Source organism: Trachypithecus francoisi, unplaced genomic scaffold, assembly GCF_009764315.1.
Source record: "Trachypithecus francoisi isolate TF-2019V2 unplaced genomic scaffold, Tfra_2.0 Lachesis_group18, whole genome shotgun sequence".
NCBI classification, from domain to species: Eukaryota; Metazoa; Chordata; class Mammalia; order Primates; family Cercopithecidae; genus Trachypithecus; species Trachypithecus francoisi.
In genome coordinates, this window is record NW_022681463.1 from 71,819,670 (window position 1) to 71,837,873 (window position 18,204).

Below are 18,204 nucleotides of genomic sequence, written 5' to 3' on the forward strand. Positions count from 1 at the left end.
ACTAAGACTTCACACCCAGAGTTCTTGTAGCGGTAGGAAAGTCACAAATAAGCTGAAGAAAACCTGCTCCAGAACCACTTGAATAGAAAGACAAACAACCCACCTTCTGTCCACAGCGGGAAAATGGATTCCCCACTCACCTTCTGGGCGTTCAACGAATAGTCGCTTCAAGCTCTGGTAAGTGCCTATCTTGATGGTGCCATAGGATGCCTGGCGTAACATCGCGGGGGCAATCCTGTTAAATCAATGGACAAAGGGACAAAAGCAATCTAAAAATCACTTAACATGGGCTAGGCAACCCACATGCAGAGTGCCATCCATAATCAAACTATGTTCTCTAAAACTACTTTTTTTATTTGGTCAGGCTGGTCTCGAACTCCTGACCTCAGACGTTGGCCTCCCAAAGTGCTGGGATTATAGGCGTGAGCCACCGCACCCAGCCTCTAAAACGATTTCTTAAAATTCAGAATCCAACAAAAACACAGGTGGGGCCGGGCACGGTGGCTCATGCCTGTAATCCCAGCACTTTGGGAGGCCAAGGCAGGCGGAACACGAGGCCAGGAGATTGAGACCATCTTGGCTAACACTATGAAACCCCATCTCTACTAAAAATACAAAAAATTAGCCAGGCATGGTGGCGGGCACCTGTAGTCCCAGCTACTTGGGAGGCTGAGGCAGGAGAATGATGGGAACCCGGGAGGCGGAGCTTGCAGTGAGCTGAGATCGCACCACTGCACTCCAGCCTGGGTGACAGAGCAAGACTCCGTCTCAGAAAAAAAACAAAAAAAAAACAAAAAAAACACACAGGTGGGTCCAGATAAATCTGTGCAAATTATTAGCTCACTAAGTGAAAGTCTGGCCCCTCATATTTATTCTCAATGAAAATGTAAGTGAAGAAGTTCAAGACAGAATCAGGAAAAACAAGCCAACTTTCCTCCATCCAATATGCCTGTCCTATTATCCTCTCCAAACCACAACCACAGTGTGGCATCGACACTCCCCAGCTCTCTTTCTGCAATTCCCCAATTCCTTCTTGAATTGCAATCAGGGTTTCTGCTGCCCTCACCCTCAAAACTCCCCTCATCAAGGTGACCAACTGACACTTTTGTTGCTAAGTTAAAATGGGGCTTTTCAAGTAGGATCTCGTATAGGCTCTTTGCAGTGTATGCCACGGTTTACCCTTTGTCCTACTTGTAGCTGTCTCCTCCCTGTTGTGTTGTAGCATTACCCCCTCCCACTTCTTTTCTTTTCTCTACAGCATCCTACCTGTGTCTACTCAGGTTCCCCAGAATTCTATCCTATGCTTCTTCTCTCCTTACTGTGCATGCTCCCTGTATGAGCTCATCTACTCCCAAGGCTTCAACCACCATCTAAAGACTGGCCGGGCATGGTGGCTCATGCCTGTAATCCCAGCACTTTGGGAAGCCAAGGCAGGCAGTTCACTTCAGCTCAGGAGTTTGAGACCAGCCTGGGCAACATGGCAAAATCCCATCTCTATAAAAAATATAAAAGTAGCACCAGACACGGTAGCTCACACCTGTAATCCCAGCATTTTGGGTGGCCGAGACCGGCGGATTACTTAAGGTCAGGAATTTAAGACCAGCCTAGCCAACATGGTAAAACCCCATCTCTACTAAAAATACAAAAAATTGGCCGGTTGTCATAGCTGGTGCCTGTAATCCCAGCTACTCAGGAGGCTGAGGCAGGAGAATTGCTTGAACCTGGGAGGCAGAGGTTGCAGTGAGCCTGGGCAACCAAGTGAAACTCCGTCTAAAAAAATAATTGTGTATGTGTGTGTGCGTGTGTGTGTGCACGCGCGCACAGCTAGGTGCAGTGGCTTGTCGTGCCTATAGTTCCAGCCATGTAGGGGGCTGCAATGAGAGGATCGCTTGAGCCTGGGAGGTAGAGGCTGCTGTAAGCCATTTTGTGCCACCGCACTCCAGCCTGGGTGACAAAGCAAGATCCTGTTTCAAAATAAATGAAAAATAAAATAAAAGACTGATGACTCCAAATCCATGCTTCCAACACAGATCCAAAGATATATGTCCAATCTTTCTAGAGTCTCAATTTAGATGTCCTGTGTATACCTTCAGAAAGGGTGCCACACTGAACTACTTCTCTTCCTTCTCCAAACAATCATCTTTCCTCTTGTGTTTCCTAGACCAGGGCATGGAACCTCCAGCTACACACTGGCAAAAACCACCAAATGAGACATTAGCCTCGGCTCCTCCTTCTCTTCTACCCACTTCATGTATGGAAGCGTCATATTAGGTCACATAGTGCTATTAATCCTACACCCTAAATAGTTTTCTAGCCTGTTTTCTTTCTCCTCATCCCCGAAACCAATTCAGATTCTCATCTAGTCTTCCTACATGACAGCCCTGCTTCTAGTGCTGTCTCTTAATTCTTTCTCTCCATGGCAGGCAGGTGATGTTTACAGTGTAAACTGATCAGGTCCATCCTCCTTCTTAAACCCTTTCAGTGGCTTCTGTTTGCCATAGATATAGCAAACTCAAATGCTGACAGGTACCAAGAAAGCAGATGCCAAGAGTGAATGATCCAGGCTGGGTCGAACTGGACACACATATACTTTGTGGTTGACAGAGGTTTTGTAAACCAGAGACAGTATCCTTCACCCCAGCTACCACTGTCATAACTGAACAAATGTAGGCCTAATGTTGATTTCTCTCGAGAAGATGGAGTCCCAGATTTTTACGTGAAATTTCTCATTTTTTAATATTGGCTCAGTTAAAAAACAAAAACCTTTGGGGATTGGTGGATCCATGGCAGGGCTATGGGTCACCAGTTTGTGGTGCGTTATACTGGAGAAAACTAAAGTGCCTAGCATGGCATGAGGCTGTTCATGTTCTGTTCCTGTAGGTATTCGGATATAGGTCTCACTCACTTTCCTATCCAGTGCCTACAGAATACTGTTCATTAAATACTGAAAGACTGGAAAGTAGTTCATTGCAACTCTTATCAACATCATATAATTTTCATTATGGCAAAAACCTCCTTAATTCAGAATATCTAAGAAAAAGTGCTATTTTCAAAGAGTAAAAAACGAACAGAATGTTTTTAAGCAAACAATTTTTTATTGTTGTCTGTCTGTACTTGAATATAGTAAAAGTTGCACCAAAACATTTGCTACATAATATATATACTTAGAAATTAGAGTTGAAATTAAAAGTGAAAAATCTATCATGCTCTTTTCAAACATACGTCAAACTGTTTACTTGTGATCTGTGCAGTCTCGGTATGAAGTCTACCCATGTGAAACAGTGAACAGGGACACAGAAATGCATGAAGGCCTACTCACCCCGAGTAGAGTGCTTTCAGTCCTTCTTCTCTGCCTATCCTCACTAATGCATGCAACATTCCTCGATATCTAATTTCTTTAAATTTTGCATCATTCGTCTGGCCTTGAATCTGGAGCCGTGTCTTGGTTAAATCAATTGGAAATGTACCTTAAAATTTAAAAAGAAATTCACTTAATAAAAAGAAATTCCATTAAATAAAGGATACGTCGTGATATATTACTGAGGAAACATTCAGACTATAATGTGAACTAAGAAAGTGATTAAGAAATGGCACTTTGCGGCCGGGCGCGGTGGCTCAAGCCTGTAATCCAGCACTTTGGGAGGCCGAGACGGGCGGATCACGAGGTCAGGAGATCGAGACCATCCTGGCTAACATGGTGAAACCCCGTCTCTACTAAAAAATACAAAAAAACTAGCGGGCGACATGGCGGGCGCCTGTAGTCCCAGCTGCTTGGGAGGCTGAGGCAGGAGAATGGCGTAAACCCAGGAGGCGGAGCTTGCAGTGAGTGAGACCCGGCCACTGCACTCCAGCCTGGGCGGCAGAGCGAGACTCCGTCTCAAAAAAGAAATGGCACTTTGCAATCTTGTTTATATATTTAAAAACTGAGGAATCAAAAGATTAATAAAACCCAAAAAATGCATAGATATATTTTCCTTTATCTTTTTATTTATACCTCATCTTACTCTACATAGGATTTGGGTAGGCGGCATTGTTGTAGAAAGCAGATACACAGTATGATTTACCTAAATAGGAAATCCACTGAAAAACATAAGTTACAGGCCGGGCGCGGTGGCTCAAGCCTGTAATCCCAGCACTTTGGGAGGCCGAGACGGGTGGATCACGAGGTCAGGAGATTGAGACCATCCTGCCTAACCTGGTGAAACTCCGTCTCTACTAAAAAAAAAATACAAAAAACTAGCCGGGCGAGGTGGCGGGTTCCTGTAGTCCCAGCTACTCAGGAGGCTGAGGCAGGAGAATGGCGGAAACCTGAAGCCGGAACTTGCAGTGAGCTGAGATCCGGCCACTGCACTCCAGCCTGGGGGACAGAGCGAGACTCCGTCTCAAAAAAAAAAAAAAACGTAAGTTACTATTCTGTATATAATTGAAGGTTAAAGTTAGGTTGAATGTGAACAAAGAGGTAAAAAATTTCATTTTCTAAAGGGGTTTTTCCACTTGGGAGAGTGTTTCATAGTCTAAAATTAATCTGGGCCAGGCGCAGTGGCTCATGCCTGTAATCCCAGCACTTTGGGAGGCTGAGGTGGGCGTATCACCTGAGGTCAGGAGTTCGAGACCAACCTAGCCAACATGGTGAAACCCAGTCTCTACTAAAAATACAAAAATTAGCTGAGCATGGTGGCAGGCACCTGTAACCCCAGCTACTCAGGAGGCTGAGACAGGAGAATCGCTTAAACCCAGGAGGCAGAGGTTGCAGTGAGCCAAGATCACGCCACTGTACTCCAGACTGGGTGACAGAGTGAGACTCTGTCTCCAAAATAAAACAAAATAAATCTGATAATGCAGATAAACATGTTAAATACTTTACCTAACAAATAGTCCACCCAAATATATAAAACCCATTCTCAGAGAGTAACCTGGATTCACAGTGTCAACAGGAAAGCCCACCAGCACAGACAGCCTAAGCTGGTGAGTGGGTGGTTACCACGGTTCATCCAGCTTACCCCTTGGCCTCAATTCCCCCCAGCCCCACAGGGGTAGTATTCTGTCCTTGGACAGCAGTGACTGAGCCCTGGAAGCAATGATGTGTCCAACCCAGCACAGGGCATTCAACAGTTGCTCAATCAGTGTTTGTTTAATGAATGATTCCAGAGAATAAACAAACAGGGTCTGATGTGGAACCCAACCAATGAGGAAGTCACAAATGGGAACTAGATAATGTGCATCATCAGAAAGTGACTAGATAACTACAGTCCATCTTATCTGGCTCAGGGAACACCCTTGAGCTTCTCAAACCTCTTTACAGCCAAACAGGTTAACAGTGGCAAAGCTGGGGAAAGGACAAGGAAAACAGACAGACACAATCCAAAAATGATTCATAAAACTTGTGTTTGGGGCTGGGCACGGTGGCTCACGCCTGTAATTCCAGCACTTTGGGAGGCTGAGGCAGGTGGATCTCTTGAGCTTGGGAGTCAAGACCAGCCTGGGCAACATGGCAAAACTCCATCTCTAATAAAAATACAAGAATTGGCCAGGCGTGGTGGTGCACATCTGTAGTCTCCCCTGCTTGGGAGACTCAGGTGGGAGGACCGCTTGAACACGGGAGGCAGAGGCTGGAGTGAGCCGAGATCAGATGATTGCACTCCAGCCTCAGCAACAGCACCAGACCCTCTTTCAAAACAAAAAATTTTTAAAAACTTGTGTTTGGTCAACAGGATCAACTTTCTCTCCACTAAACTTTGAATCCTAAACTGCTAATAGCAGCCAAAATGACTATTTTGCCTTAAAAAGCAATACCAAAAGAAAACTTTTTTTTTTTCCTAGACTGGGTTTCATTCTGTCACCCAGGCTGGAGTGCAATGGTGCACACGTGGCTCACCGCAGCCTCGACCTCCTGAACTTAAGCAATCCTCCCACCTCTGCCTCCTGAATAGCGGGGACCACAGGCCTGTGCCACCACATCTGTCTAATTTTTTTTTTTAACAGAGATGGGGTTTCACTCTGTTGCCCAGGCTGGTCTAGAACTCCTGGACTCAAGGGATTCCCCTGCCTCAGCCTCCTAAAGTGCTGAGATTATAGGCGTGAGCCACCACAGCCAGCTAAAAGACATTTTGAATTCTGAGACAAACATTTCATCATCTCACACTCTACACTTGAACTACATTTGCATCAAACACCATCACACACAGCAGGCTATGTGACCCACCACCCTCAGGTCCTTACCGCACTCAGCTGTAATGGAGGCCAGCCCCCCGTACACAAACGGCTTCCAGTTGAGGGCTGACATTCTCACACTGTCTCTTCTTTGATTTACAGAAACATCACCTCCAACGCAGTTTTTCCTGGACACAACAGTAAGATATTATAAAGCTGTAACTTCTCACACAGGCAGTTTCTTCTCCAAACTCTTCCCCTAGGTTTTATTTGGAGAGTGCTATCACCAAAACCCCCCTGTAGCAATTCCCAAGGGGAGCCTCCCTTTAATAAAGCAAAGCACCCCTATTTCCTAAACCTCAAATCAGCAATTTCCAATCTCACTTTATCAGTGGTCTTAATTTTTACTGTGACCTCAAGAAGTAATCAGCTACTTTGATAACTTGGTATGCATGCTATGTATTCAGTGTAGTGCAGTGGAAGCTGTTTTCTGGGAAGTCTATTTTATCTTTTTTTTTTTGAGACGTAGTCTTGCTCTGTCGCCGGGGCTGGAGTGCAGTGGCCAGATCTCAGCTCACTGCAAGCTCCGCCTCCTGGGTTTACGCCATTCTCCTGCCTCAGCCTCCCGAGTAGCTGGGACTACAGGCGCTCGCCACCTCGCCCGGCTAGTTTTTTTTTTTTGTATTTTTAGTAGAGACGGGGTTTCACCGTGTTAGCCAGGACGGTCTCGATCTCCTGACCTCGTGATCCGCCGGTCTCAGCCTCCCAAAGTGCTGGGATTACAGGCTTGAGCCACCGCGCCCGGCCGTCTATTTTATCTTAAATCTATTCTTCACACAATAAGTATTTGCAGCGGGCATGATGGCTCATGCCTGCAATCCCAGCATTTTGGGAGGCCAAGGTAGGAGAACTGTTTCAGCCCAGGAGGTCAAGACCAGCCTGGGCAACACAGTGAGACCCTGCGTTAAAAAAAAAAAAAAAAAGTATTTGCTATTCATTCACCACTATCTTAGTGAGTCCTTACGGGGGACATCACATCCCTCGGGTGCACTGCAGCAGAAAAATGTTGCAAACTTGTGTCATAAGGTAAAATGTCAATTACTTAAAATTACAAGCTACCTCTTTTTTTTTTTTTTTTTTTTTAAGACAGAGTCTCACCCTGTCATGAAGACTAGAGTGTAGTGGCACAAACATGGCTCACCGCAGTCTCAACCTCCTGGGCTCACGTGATCCTCCCACCTCAGTGGGCACACACCACCATGCCCGCCTAATTCTTTTATTTTTTGTAGACTGGTCTTGAACTCCTGGACTCAAGTAATTTTGCAGCCCTGGCCTCCCAAAGTGCTGGGATTAGAGGTGAGAGCCACCACGCCCAGCCACCACAGGCTACTTGTAATCTATACTCCATAAATATCGGCTCACTTCTCTTAGCCTTATTACGTTACCAGCTGTGAGGCAGCTTGGCCTGAGGAAAGAGGTTGACTCTGTGGTCAGAGCTAACCCACACCCTTCCCCGAGAAGTTCCTGCTAACCTGAGTCTCGGTTTTTTCTTCACCAACACCATCGTCACCACAGCAGACAACACAACCAATTAGGGGTACAGCCATACTTTTATTCACTAAGTTAAATAAATGTCAGGCTGTAGGCCTATGGTGGGGATTAAGCCATATATATTTTAAAGACACTCACAAATGTTGCCCTCCATCTTTCTTTTCCGTAATACGACCTTGCTCCCTGTGATGTGTACTCTCGTGCCACAGCTCAGGTCCTTCACATTCATGTCACGTTCTGCAGTTGTATGCAGTTAGAGCTGGTAAATGTGGCCTCATGCCCATTAACAGGAGACTCATACAACTAATACACTTTTGTATATACAATATCAACTATAGCTACTGTTGGTTTAAAATAAAATTGCTAACTTTTCAGTCATTATTGGCAGGCAATATGCCCAACATGTTTACTTTGCCTGTGTTTAGGAATTTCCTGTCTCCTTTTCCCAGGAGAGGGCTACCACAAGTCACCACTGCCCAGAATATCAGTTTCCAATGCTAGGACCCCCCATACAGCACCTTGAATAAACCTATTAATCATTATTCCTTGTTGATGGATACTAACCAAATTCATAGCAGTTACAAATGAGTAAAACAGAAGTTCTGTAAGAATGAAACATGAAAACCACTATGTTTTTAGGTATTTCAGTACCAAATAGCAAGCCCTTTCCCAAAAGACTACTATCAGCTCCCTATTATCCTTGCAAATACTTAATAACTGCACTTAAGTAATTCCTAGCCTTATTAAATTGGTAACTCATATAATAATTAAGACTGTAAGTTAGAGATTGTAAGAACCTATTAATAATAAATCCAATAATTCATTTACCATCCAGTACTAACTTCCTCAACTCATTCTTAGACTTAGCTGATTGCAGATTAAAAAGCAAAACGAAGGCAGGTGTAGTGGCACACATCCGTGGTCCCTGAAATCTGTAGTCTTGAGCATAGGAGTTCAAGACTAGCCAGGGCAACAGAGTCAGACTCCATCTTTTTTTTTTTTTTTGAGACAAAGTCTCACTCTTGTCCCCCAGGCAGGAATGCAATGGTGCCATCTCAGCTCACTGCAACTTCCACCTCCCAGGTTCGAGTGATTCCCCTGCCTCAGTCACCCAAGTAGCTGGGATCACAGACATGCACCACCACACCCAGCTAATTTTGTATTTTAATAGAGATGGGATTTTGCCATGTTGGCCAGACTGGTCTCGAACTCCTGACCTCAGGTAATCCACGTGCCTTGGCCTCCCAAAATGCTAGGATTATAGGCGTGAGCCACCGTGCCTGGCCAGCTAGTTAAGTTTTAATGAGATCTGGCTACTTTTTCCTCTGTTGGTTTTGATATTAAGTTTTCAGTTGATTAGGTTAAAATCCAGAGGCTCTTGGTTAATACTAACATGCAAATACTCAACTAGAGCTAAAAAAATGTGATGGAATTGCTTCTTCATAGTTTTGAAACAAATGGGATGAATCACGTGCCCATTCATTCAGAAGTACCACCAATAAAACTTTTCTACAAATTCGTGTCCACTCCTGGATCAGCATCCTATAAGCAAGTACTTCTATTCAATTACGATTTTTTAAATTTAGCTAGTCAGGAGGCAAAACAACTTTTTGGCCTTTCTCTTTTCCTTTCCAAAAGCTAGGACTAGATCTCTAAGCAGTGAATATTCCTGGAACTTATCAAGTTAATGTTTGCTGAGTAAAAGAATAATTTGGCTTAAATATGAACCAGAGAGCCGCAGTAGATGGGCAAACATCCAAATAAGGAAAAGGGGGCAGGAGCAGTGGCTCATGTCAGTAATCCCAGCACTTAGGGAGGCCGAGGCGGGTGATCACCTGAGATCAAGAGTTCAAGACCACCTGGCCAACATGGCAAACCCAGTCCGCTAAAAATACAAAACTCAGGCAGGTGTGGTGGCAGGTGCCTGTAAGTCTAGCTACTCAGGAGGCGGAGGCAGAAGAATCACTTGAAACTGGGAGGCAGAAGTTGCAGTGAGCCAAGATCTCAACACTGCATTCCAGCCTGGGCAACAAAAGTGAAACTTTGTCTCAAAACACACACACGCACGCACACACACACACACCACACACACACACACGAATAAGAAAATGGTTCTAGTTAGGACTGGATGTAAGTAAGTAGATGTCCACCAAGTTGTACTAGCCACAGCAAGCTGTGACAGGGCTATAGTTATCTTAGGTTGAAATCTCTGTTCAGTAAACTAACTCATTTCTTTGTTTTGGAGCTCTTTCTGAAGGGGAGTCTCCTGAAACACTTCCTTAAATCCCAAACACAGTTGTTTGGAAAAATCCCAAGTCGGTCTACAGAAATCCCAAGGCTGACAAGCCAAGACAGTCAGAGAGATTAATGTGTCCTTAGCAGTCAATAGTGTCTGGGCAGCAACTCGGGGAAGGAATTACAACTTTGCAGAAATTCCAGTGTCGGGCAGTGGCTGTACACTGATTTTACACTCCTCTTACAGCCATGTTCTCTAAGCCACGCTAAAACCCAGTAATTCCTGCCTTCTCCTTTCTGCATTATGAACATACTACTAACACTAGCAGTCATCCCTGAATACCTGCTGTCAGGCATTGCTATACATTTTCCTCATAATCCTATGAAAGAGGTATCATTATCCACCTCTCACAACTGAGCAAATAGCCTCACAGAAGAAAAGTAACTTTCCCTAGTCAAAGCTACCAAATATTCAAACTAAGGTATCTCTGAAGGATCACATGACCATTCCTCTAGGTACTACTTTGCAGCCAAACACTATCTTCCAAAGGCTGTTAAAAAAATATTGGTGGGTGGCAGGGCAGGGAATTCTATACATGCAGAATAAATATAGAATTTTCCAGCAGAGGAAACAAAAAATTTTATTTTAAAAAATGTTAGCTGTTGGCTGTGTGGTGGCTCACGCCTGTAATCCCAACACTTTGGGAGGTGGAGGAGGGTGGATCACTTGAGGTCAGGAGTTCAAGACCAGCCTGGCCAACATGGTGAAACCCCCATCTCTACTAAAAATACAAAAATTAGCTGGGCGAGGTGGAGATCCCTGTAATCCCAGCTACTCAGGAGGCTGAGGCAGGAGAATCGCTTTGAACCCAAGAGGCGGAGGTTGCAGTGAGCCAAGATGGCGCCACTGCACTCCAGCCTGGACGACAGAGTGAGACTCTATCCCCCCGCCAAAAAAAAAAAAAAAGTGTTAGCTGTTGGTGACTGGCTGAATAATTTTTTCTTTTTTTTTTTTTTGAGATGCAGTCTCGCTCTGTCACCCAGGATGGAGTGCAGTGGCACTATCTCCGCTCACTGCACCCTCCACCTCCCAGGTTCAAGCAATTCAGCCTCCTGAGTAGCTGGCATTATAGGCACACACCACCATGTCCAGCTAATTTTTGTATTTTTGGTAGAGATGGGGTTTCACCATGTTGGTTAGGCTGGTCTCGAACTCCTGACCTTGTGATCTGCCTGCCTCCACCTCCCAAAGTGCTGGGATTACAGGCATGAGCCACGGCACCTGGCCCAAATTTTTTTTTTTTTTTAACTTAAAAACAAACATGCCGGGTGCAGTGGCTCACGCCTGTAATCCTAGCACTTTGGGAGGCCAAGGCAGGTGGATCACCTGAGGTCAGGAGTTCAAGACCAGCCTGGCCAGCACCGTGAAACCCCATCTCTATTAAAAATACAAAAATTAGTCAGGCACAGTGGTGGGCGCCTGTAACTCTAGTTACTTGGGAGGCTGAGGCAGGAGAACTGCTTGAACCTAGAAAGCGGAGGTTGCAGTAAGCAGAGATCGTGCCACTGCATTCTGGCCTGGGCAACAAAAGCGAAACTCCATCTCAAATAAATAAATAAATATATAAATAAATACAAAAAAAAGTGAAAAATAAAAATTAAAAAAAAACAACAAAGTTGTTAGCTGGACTAGTCACACATATCTGTAATCCCAGCTACTTGGGAGGCTGAGGCTGGAGAATAGCTTGAGGCCAGGGGTTCAAGACCAGCCTAGGCAACAGAATGAGATGACTATCTCTACTAAAAAAATCCAAAAAATTATCCAGGCATGGTGGTAGGCGACTCTAGTCCCAGCTACTCTGCAGGCTGAGGTGGAAGGGGCACATAAGCCCAGGACTTCAAGGCTGCAGTGAGCTTTGATCATGACACTGCACTCTGGCAGCCTGGGTGCCAGAGCAAGACCCTGTCAATAAAGGTTAAAAACAAGTTTTCTGAATGAAAATGTCTATACAAATTAAGAATTTCAAAGGATTCTCCCTACACTTAGGATATATGCTAAGTTACACATTCCGTCTACATTTTCTCTTATATGGTTGCTTAGTGTTTATTTTCACCAACCTGACCTCATGTGCACAGTTGTAAAGGGAGGTAATTAAATATAATACTAGCTGCTGGTACTTCTGAACGCTTTCCAAGTTTCTAATATTTATTTATTTAGAGGCGGAGTTTCGCTCTTATTGCCCAGGCTGGAGTGCAATAGCATGATCCCGGCGTACCGCCACCTCCTCCTTCTGGGTTCAAGCGATTCTCCTGTCTCAGCCTCCCGAGTAGCTAGAATTACAGGAATCCGTCACCACGCCCGGCTATTTTTGTATTTTTAGTAGAGACAGGGTTTCTCCATGTTGGCCAGGCTGGTCTCGAACTCCTGACCTCAGGTGATCCGCCCGCCTCGGCCTCCCAAAGTGCTGGGATTACAGGCGTGAGCCACTGCTCCCAGCCGTTTCTCTTATTTAATTCCTGGTAAGTTCTTTCAGTTTTACTTGCTGTTTCCTTTTCAGTCTTAAGTCTTAAACTGTAATCGCACAGCCTTTAAAGCTTCTGGGCTCTCATACATTTCTGTTCCTTGCTGGACCGACTGCCCTTTCAATAATGCCTTTCATGAACTTTTCCTATTTCCTATTCTTTTTAAAGGTGCAGAAGGAAAACTAAGCTCATCACAGGCTTCCAAAAAGCGGGGTTTAAAAGAAATCTTCTAAATTATCATCTCATTTCACGTTAATTAACTGAGTCCGCGGTCACAAAGCTTCGCAACGGCAAAGCCAAAAGCAAAATTCATGCCTTTCAACTTTCTCACTACCCAAGTAGGACCGCAAGCCGAATCCGCAGGGCAGTGCCAACACTGTTTTTGCTACTCTTGCGCAGAACAAAAATGCTAATCACTGCAACTGCTTTACATGAAATTGCACCCAGAAAGACTTTAAAACCCAGAGGTACATTAACTTTCCAGGCAATTTCCTCCTAGCCTGGCATGTGCCACGAGCGCTTCCGAATGTGGTGTACCCTCACCCACAATGCGAAGCTTGCGGGCGCTCAGGCTGCCGTTTGAATGAACCCACGAGTGGGAGGGACGCACAGGCAGGGTTGCAAGCCCGGGGCACGCGTGCAGACGCAGAGATGCCAGGACGGGATTCGCACTCGGATCTCAATGACCCTGGAACAGGAATCATCCCACGCCAACAGCGATGCACCAGCCCGACCCAAGGAGGGAGCAGCCCGAGAAGCGGAGCCCTGTCCTAGTCCCCCGAACCTCGCGCCCAGCCGAGCCCCGCTCGGCCTGCGAACTGGAGAGCAAACGCAGCCCAGAGCACGCCCGATTGCAAAGGAGGCTCCCAGGAAACCGCAGCCTAACCCTACCCCACGCCCGGGTTCCGGGAGCCGCAGAGAAAGAGGGGCCGGCGGGAGGAGGCGCGGGCCAGGACTTACCTGGAGGCCGCGGCCCGCACCTCCTCCAGCCCGGACTCAGTTGCAACAAGAACCGGAGGCCGCTCCAGGAAAGGAGAAAACGCCGCGCGGGCCCAGGAACCTGCGCGCAGCCCCGCCCCGCCCCGCCCGCGCAAACACGCCGACCTCCTCAGTTCCCATTGGTTTCTGCCAGCACTAGCCACGCCCATGACACGCCCCTGACTCCCCCAGATACGGACACGGAGGGGCGGGGCCAGCCCCAAGTCCCTTTCGGGATCTTCCACTGCCGCTGCCTGAGTAGGAAGCAGCACGGGACTCGGTGACGCCTGATGCGGCCTCTGATATCCACTGGGAGGTGGAAGAGAAATTTGGGGAACGCATCGAGAACCCTGGAAAATCAACCTTCTCAGGGGGCGGTTCTCTGTGCCCGCGTGAACCTTCACAGTTGGATGGAAGTAAATTTGCCCTTATTTTTTTATACCCCAGCTTTTAGCTTGAAAATGTACAGATTAGCCTAGCCGGACGTGGTGGCGGGCGCCTGTAATCCCAGCTACTCAGGAGGCTGAAACAGGAGAATCGCTGGAACCCGCGAGGCGGAGGTTGCAGTGAGCCAAGATCGCGCCACTGCACTCCAGCCTGGGCGACGGAGTGATACTCCCTCTCAAAAAAAAAAAGAAAATGTCCAAACAGACCAAAAAATTAAAAGAACCATACTATATGAGTAGAAACTTTTACATATATAATATATATAATATACATATATGTAAATAGTTATATATTAATATATAACAGTTTTAACGGTATTGCACTGTTTGTGTTCAAGTACACCCCTGTATATTTTTGTTTTGTTTTGTTTTGAGACGGAGCCTCGCTCTTGTTGCCCAGGCTGGAGTGCAGTAGAGCCATCTCGGCTCACCGCAACCTCCGCCTCCCAGGTTCAAGTGATTCTCCTGCCTCAGCCTCCCAAGTAGCTGGAGGCGGGTGCCGTAGCTCACGCCTGTAATCCCAGCACTTTGGGAGGTCAAGGCGGGCAGATCACCTGAGGTCGGGAGTTCCAGACTAGCCTGACCAATATGGAGAAACTCCATCTCTACTAAAAATACAAAAATTAGCCGGATGTGGTGATGGCACCTGTAATCACAGCTACTCCAGAGGCTGAGGCAGGAGAATCACTTGAACCTGGGAGGTGGAGGCTGTGGTGAGCCAAGATCACACCACTGCACTCCAGCCTGGGCAACAGAGCAAGACTCCATCTCAAAAAAAAAAAAAAGAAAAAAGAATAAATGCATATGTATAAAACTTGCATCTATTGATGCAAAGTGCTACTCCAGGAATCTTTACATTCCTTGGTTCATTCAAGCCAAAGAAATGTTATTTCCATTTTACAGATGATGAAACAGAGTTTTCATGAGATAACTGGCCTGTTACAGAACCAGGGCCCAGGGCCATCTCTCTCATTTCCTTCTTCTGTGTCTCTAGCTCAGGCCCCAGGCTGAGCTGAAACAATCCCTTTTCTGTCCTCCAAATTGGACCCTAGGTGAGGACCTGGATTTTTGCCACGCACCGTTTTGAAATCAATAAAATATGGACCCGTTTGAAGGATCCCCTGAATTCTGGCCATAAAAACAAATACAATCCCCAGCCTGTGGGGGAAAGTCGTTGGAATGCTTGCCTTTCTAGGGCAGGGAAATAAGAACATGACCCTTTCTACCTCTCTCTCACCTCACCAAGTCCTTTCCAGACTCATGACTGTGTGGCACTGCATACTAAGTACTGGATTCCTCCGTTTCCTGTAGAGCTTTTGGACACCCAAACTCTACCATTACCCTAAGCCCCACCAGCCTGTGCTAATACTCACATAATACTTAGAAATACACAGGAATCGCCAAACTTCAAGTATGAAAATCCCTTTGTGGCTTTTTTTATGCTTTGGTTTGTTTTGCTTTTCAAGACAGGGTCTCACTCTGTCACCTAGGCTGGAGTGCAGTGGCCCAGTCACAGCTCACTGCAGCCTCAAACTCCTATACTCAAGCAATCCTCTTGCCTCGGCCTCCCAAAGTGCTGTGTTCCAGTAGACACAATGGTAAGAACAACAGTGCAGGGAAACTCATGTGAAGTCTGGTGAGTTGTACTTAGAAATCTGGTTTATTTAATTTTGCGTTATTCTCTGCGTTTATTTATTTTGATATCTTTTTAATTTTTATGCCCAAGGGTTAGCAAATTATGGTCCATGGACCAATTTATCCAGTTGCCTGTCTTGGTATCGCCCCAGAATTAAGAATAGTTTATATATTTTTTTTAATTTTTTATTATTATTGTTTTTTTTGAGACTGAGTCTCTATCGCCCAGGCTGGAGTGCAGTGGCGTGATCTCGGCTCACTGCAACCTCCACCTCCTGGATTCAAGTGATTCTTGTGCCTCAGCCTCGAGAGTAGCTGGGATTACAGGTGCCCGCCACCATGCCCAGCTAATTTTTAGTAGAGACAGGGTTTCACCATGTTGGCCAGGCTGGTCTGGAACTCCTGACCTCAAGTGACCTGCCCGCCTTCGCCTCCCAAAGTGCTGGGATTACAGGCGTGAGCCACCGCCCCTGACCCAGTTTTTATATTTTTTAAGTGGCTACATTTTAAATGGTTATGTAAGTATCTACAGAATCTCAATTTTGCCTGCTGGGCCCTAAAGAATAAAATCTTCACAATCTAGTTCTTTACAAAAAATGTTTGCTGATCCCTATGTGAGCCTTTAGCAAAATTTGCATTTGAATATTCCAGTCTGGTCTCAGCTGTGCCTTGGCTATCATTTCCTGAGCCTGTTGGGGTCATTTGGTAAAAGGGGAAATGGCACAGCCTGTAACAGCCATTCGTAGCAGAAGCAACTGTCATGAGACCTTGAAGAAGACCTCCTGACAGCCTTACCGGACACTCTTGTAACAAGATTCTCTTAATACAATCAGTACAATGTATACAATTACCAAATTATCTCACACCTTCATTTTAAAGTCACAAGTATAAAATCAATTGCACATTTTAAATGGAAATTGCAAGGTAATCTGTGAGATTCCCTATGAGGATAATTTCTTTCTTTACTACTACACTTCACATGAGTAGCAGACACATGCAGATTGTCTTACACTTAATGGTTAGTACTAAAAATATTAGTACTATGGGTTTGATTTAGCTCGTCGTTTCTATATTTAACTCTAAACCTTCCAGAGTTACATGATCATATAACAACAGATTTACCAGCCTAGATGAGCTGGGTAATTGGATGATGAAAAAAAAAATCAGGACATTAACGAGATTGTTTATCTTGAAGAGATCTGAGACTGGGACCCAGGACTAGAGAGCTATACTGGGCTGGGTCCTGAAACTGCTACCCCAAAACACAGTGCTTTGACATACTGAACTGAACAAGAGGCCACATCTCTCTAACTTTCCTCCCATCTTCCTGTCTCTCAATCCTCTGTCTCTCCCGAAGCACAGGATGAAGTTGTTCTCTGAAGGTCCTTTGTCTGCCTGAAGTCTGGATCCACCAAAAAAGAAAACAATTACCTCTGGTACCTTCCTCAAGTTTTCATTAACTGAACTCATTGCAAGAAGAAAGACAACTTGGTCCACACACCTGGATAGACTTTCGTCACAAACCACTGTTTGCTCATTGGGTCCAACAGAGTTTGTCCCAGGCTGTTGTATATTTCAATTCCATTGACTTCCCCTGAAAATCATTTACTGCCTTCCTAAATCATCCACGTTTCCCCATCTCCCTTTCACTCAAGAAGGGATATGAGACCTTCAGGAAGACCTCCTGACAGTCTTACTGGATACTCTTGTAACAAGATACTGTACCCCACTGCGTGGTGAGGAAATCGCTCTGTGATTTTACCCCATGCACATTAATAAATTTTGTCCGGCATTTCTCCTATTAATTTGCCTTTTGTGAATTTATTTTCAGCAAGGCTTCAGACAGCAAAAGGGAAGTTTTCCCTTGGCCCCCTACAAGGTTTTTTTTTTTTTTTTTGAAACAAATCTCATTCTGTCGCCCAGGCTAGAGTGCAGTGGTGCCATCTCGGCTCACTGCAACCTCCACCTCACAGGTTCAAGCGATTCTCCTACCTTAGCCTCCTGAGGAGCTGCAACTACAGGCATGCGTCACCACTCTTGGCTAATTTTTAGTAGAGACAGGATGTCATCATGTTGGCCAGGCTGGTCTCGAACTCCTGACCTCAGATGATCCACCCGCCTCGGCTTCCCAAAGTGCTGGGATTACAGGTGTGAGCTACCATGCCCAGCTCCCTACAATTATTATATGTCCCATTTTTATAGAGAAGTTGTGTCTGATCCATCAGCAGGGACCGTGAGGAAGGTAAGCCTTTCCGTTGTCATTGAGTTTTGCTACCTTCATCCCTGGGCATTTTTCTGCCAATTATACCCTTCTCCAGTTTGTTCATGTTCTTTTTTTTTTTTTGAGATGGAGTCTCGCTGTGTCATCCAGACTGGAGTGCAGTGGGGCAATCTCGGCTCACTGCAACCTCCGCCTCCTAGGTTCAAGTGATTCTCCTGCCTCAGCCTCCCGAGCAGCTGGGACTGCAGGCCCATGCCACCACACCCAGCTAATTTTTGTCTTTTTAGTAGAGATGGGGTTTCACTATACTGGCCAGGCTGATCTCAATCTCTTGACCTCATGATCTGCCCCCCTTGGACTCCCAAAGTGCTGGGATTACAGGCATGAGCCACCAAGCCCAGCCTTCTTTTACATTTTTTTTTTTTTTTGAGACGGAGTCTAGCTCTGTCACCCATGCTGGAGTGC

General features: G+C 45.7%; 1 protein-coding gene and 1 long non-coding RNA gene across 5 annotated transcripts in view; one reads left to right on the top strand and one right to left on the bottom strand.

The window, feature by feature from the left end:
• Window positions 1-13,534, bottom strand: part of SLC25A30 (solute carrier family 25 member 30) — a 29,415-nt gene extending 15,881 nt beyond the window's left edge. For 2 of the 3 annotated variants that reach the window (XM_033176969.1, XM_033176968.1), the window contains exons 1-4: window positions 13,420-13,534; window positions 6,220-6,338; window positions 3,320-3,467; window positions 141-235 (exon numbers count right to left, since the gene is read on the bottom strand). In XM_033176969.1, coding sequence (XP_033032860.1) covers window positions 141-235; window positions 3,320-3,467; window positions 6,220-6,283 — 307 coding nt within the window. In that variant the 5' untranslated portion in view covers window positions 6,284-6,338; window positions 13,420-13,534. The remainder of the gene's footprint in view (window positions 1-140; window positions 236-3,319; window positions 3,468-6,219; window positions 6,339-13,419) is intronic. The other variant, XM_033176970.1, reaches the window with a different exon arrangement.
• Window positions 13,535-13,661: 127 nt separating this feature from the next.
• Window positions 13,662-17,319, top strand: LOC117063294. 2 transcript variants are annotated; one of them, XR_004428853.1, is made up of 2 exons: window positions 13,662-13,853; window positions 16,876-17,319. It is a non-coding gene; the product is annotated as an uncharacterized LOC117063294 (long non-coding RNA). The 2 variants fall into 2 exon arrangements; XR_004428852.1 differs by having other exon boundaries at window positions 16,881-17,319.
• The last annotated feature ends 885 nt before the right edge of the window (window positions 17,320-18,204 follow it).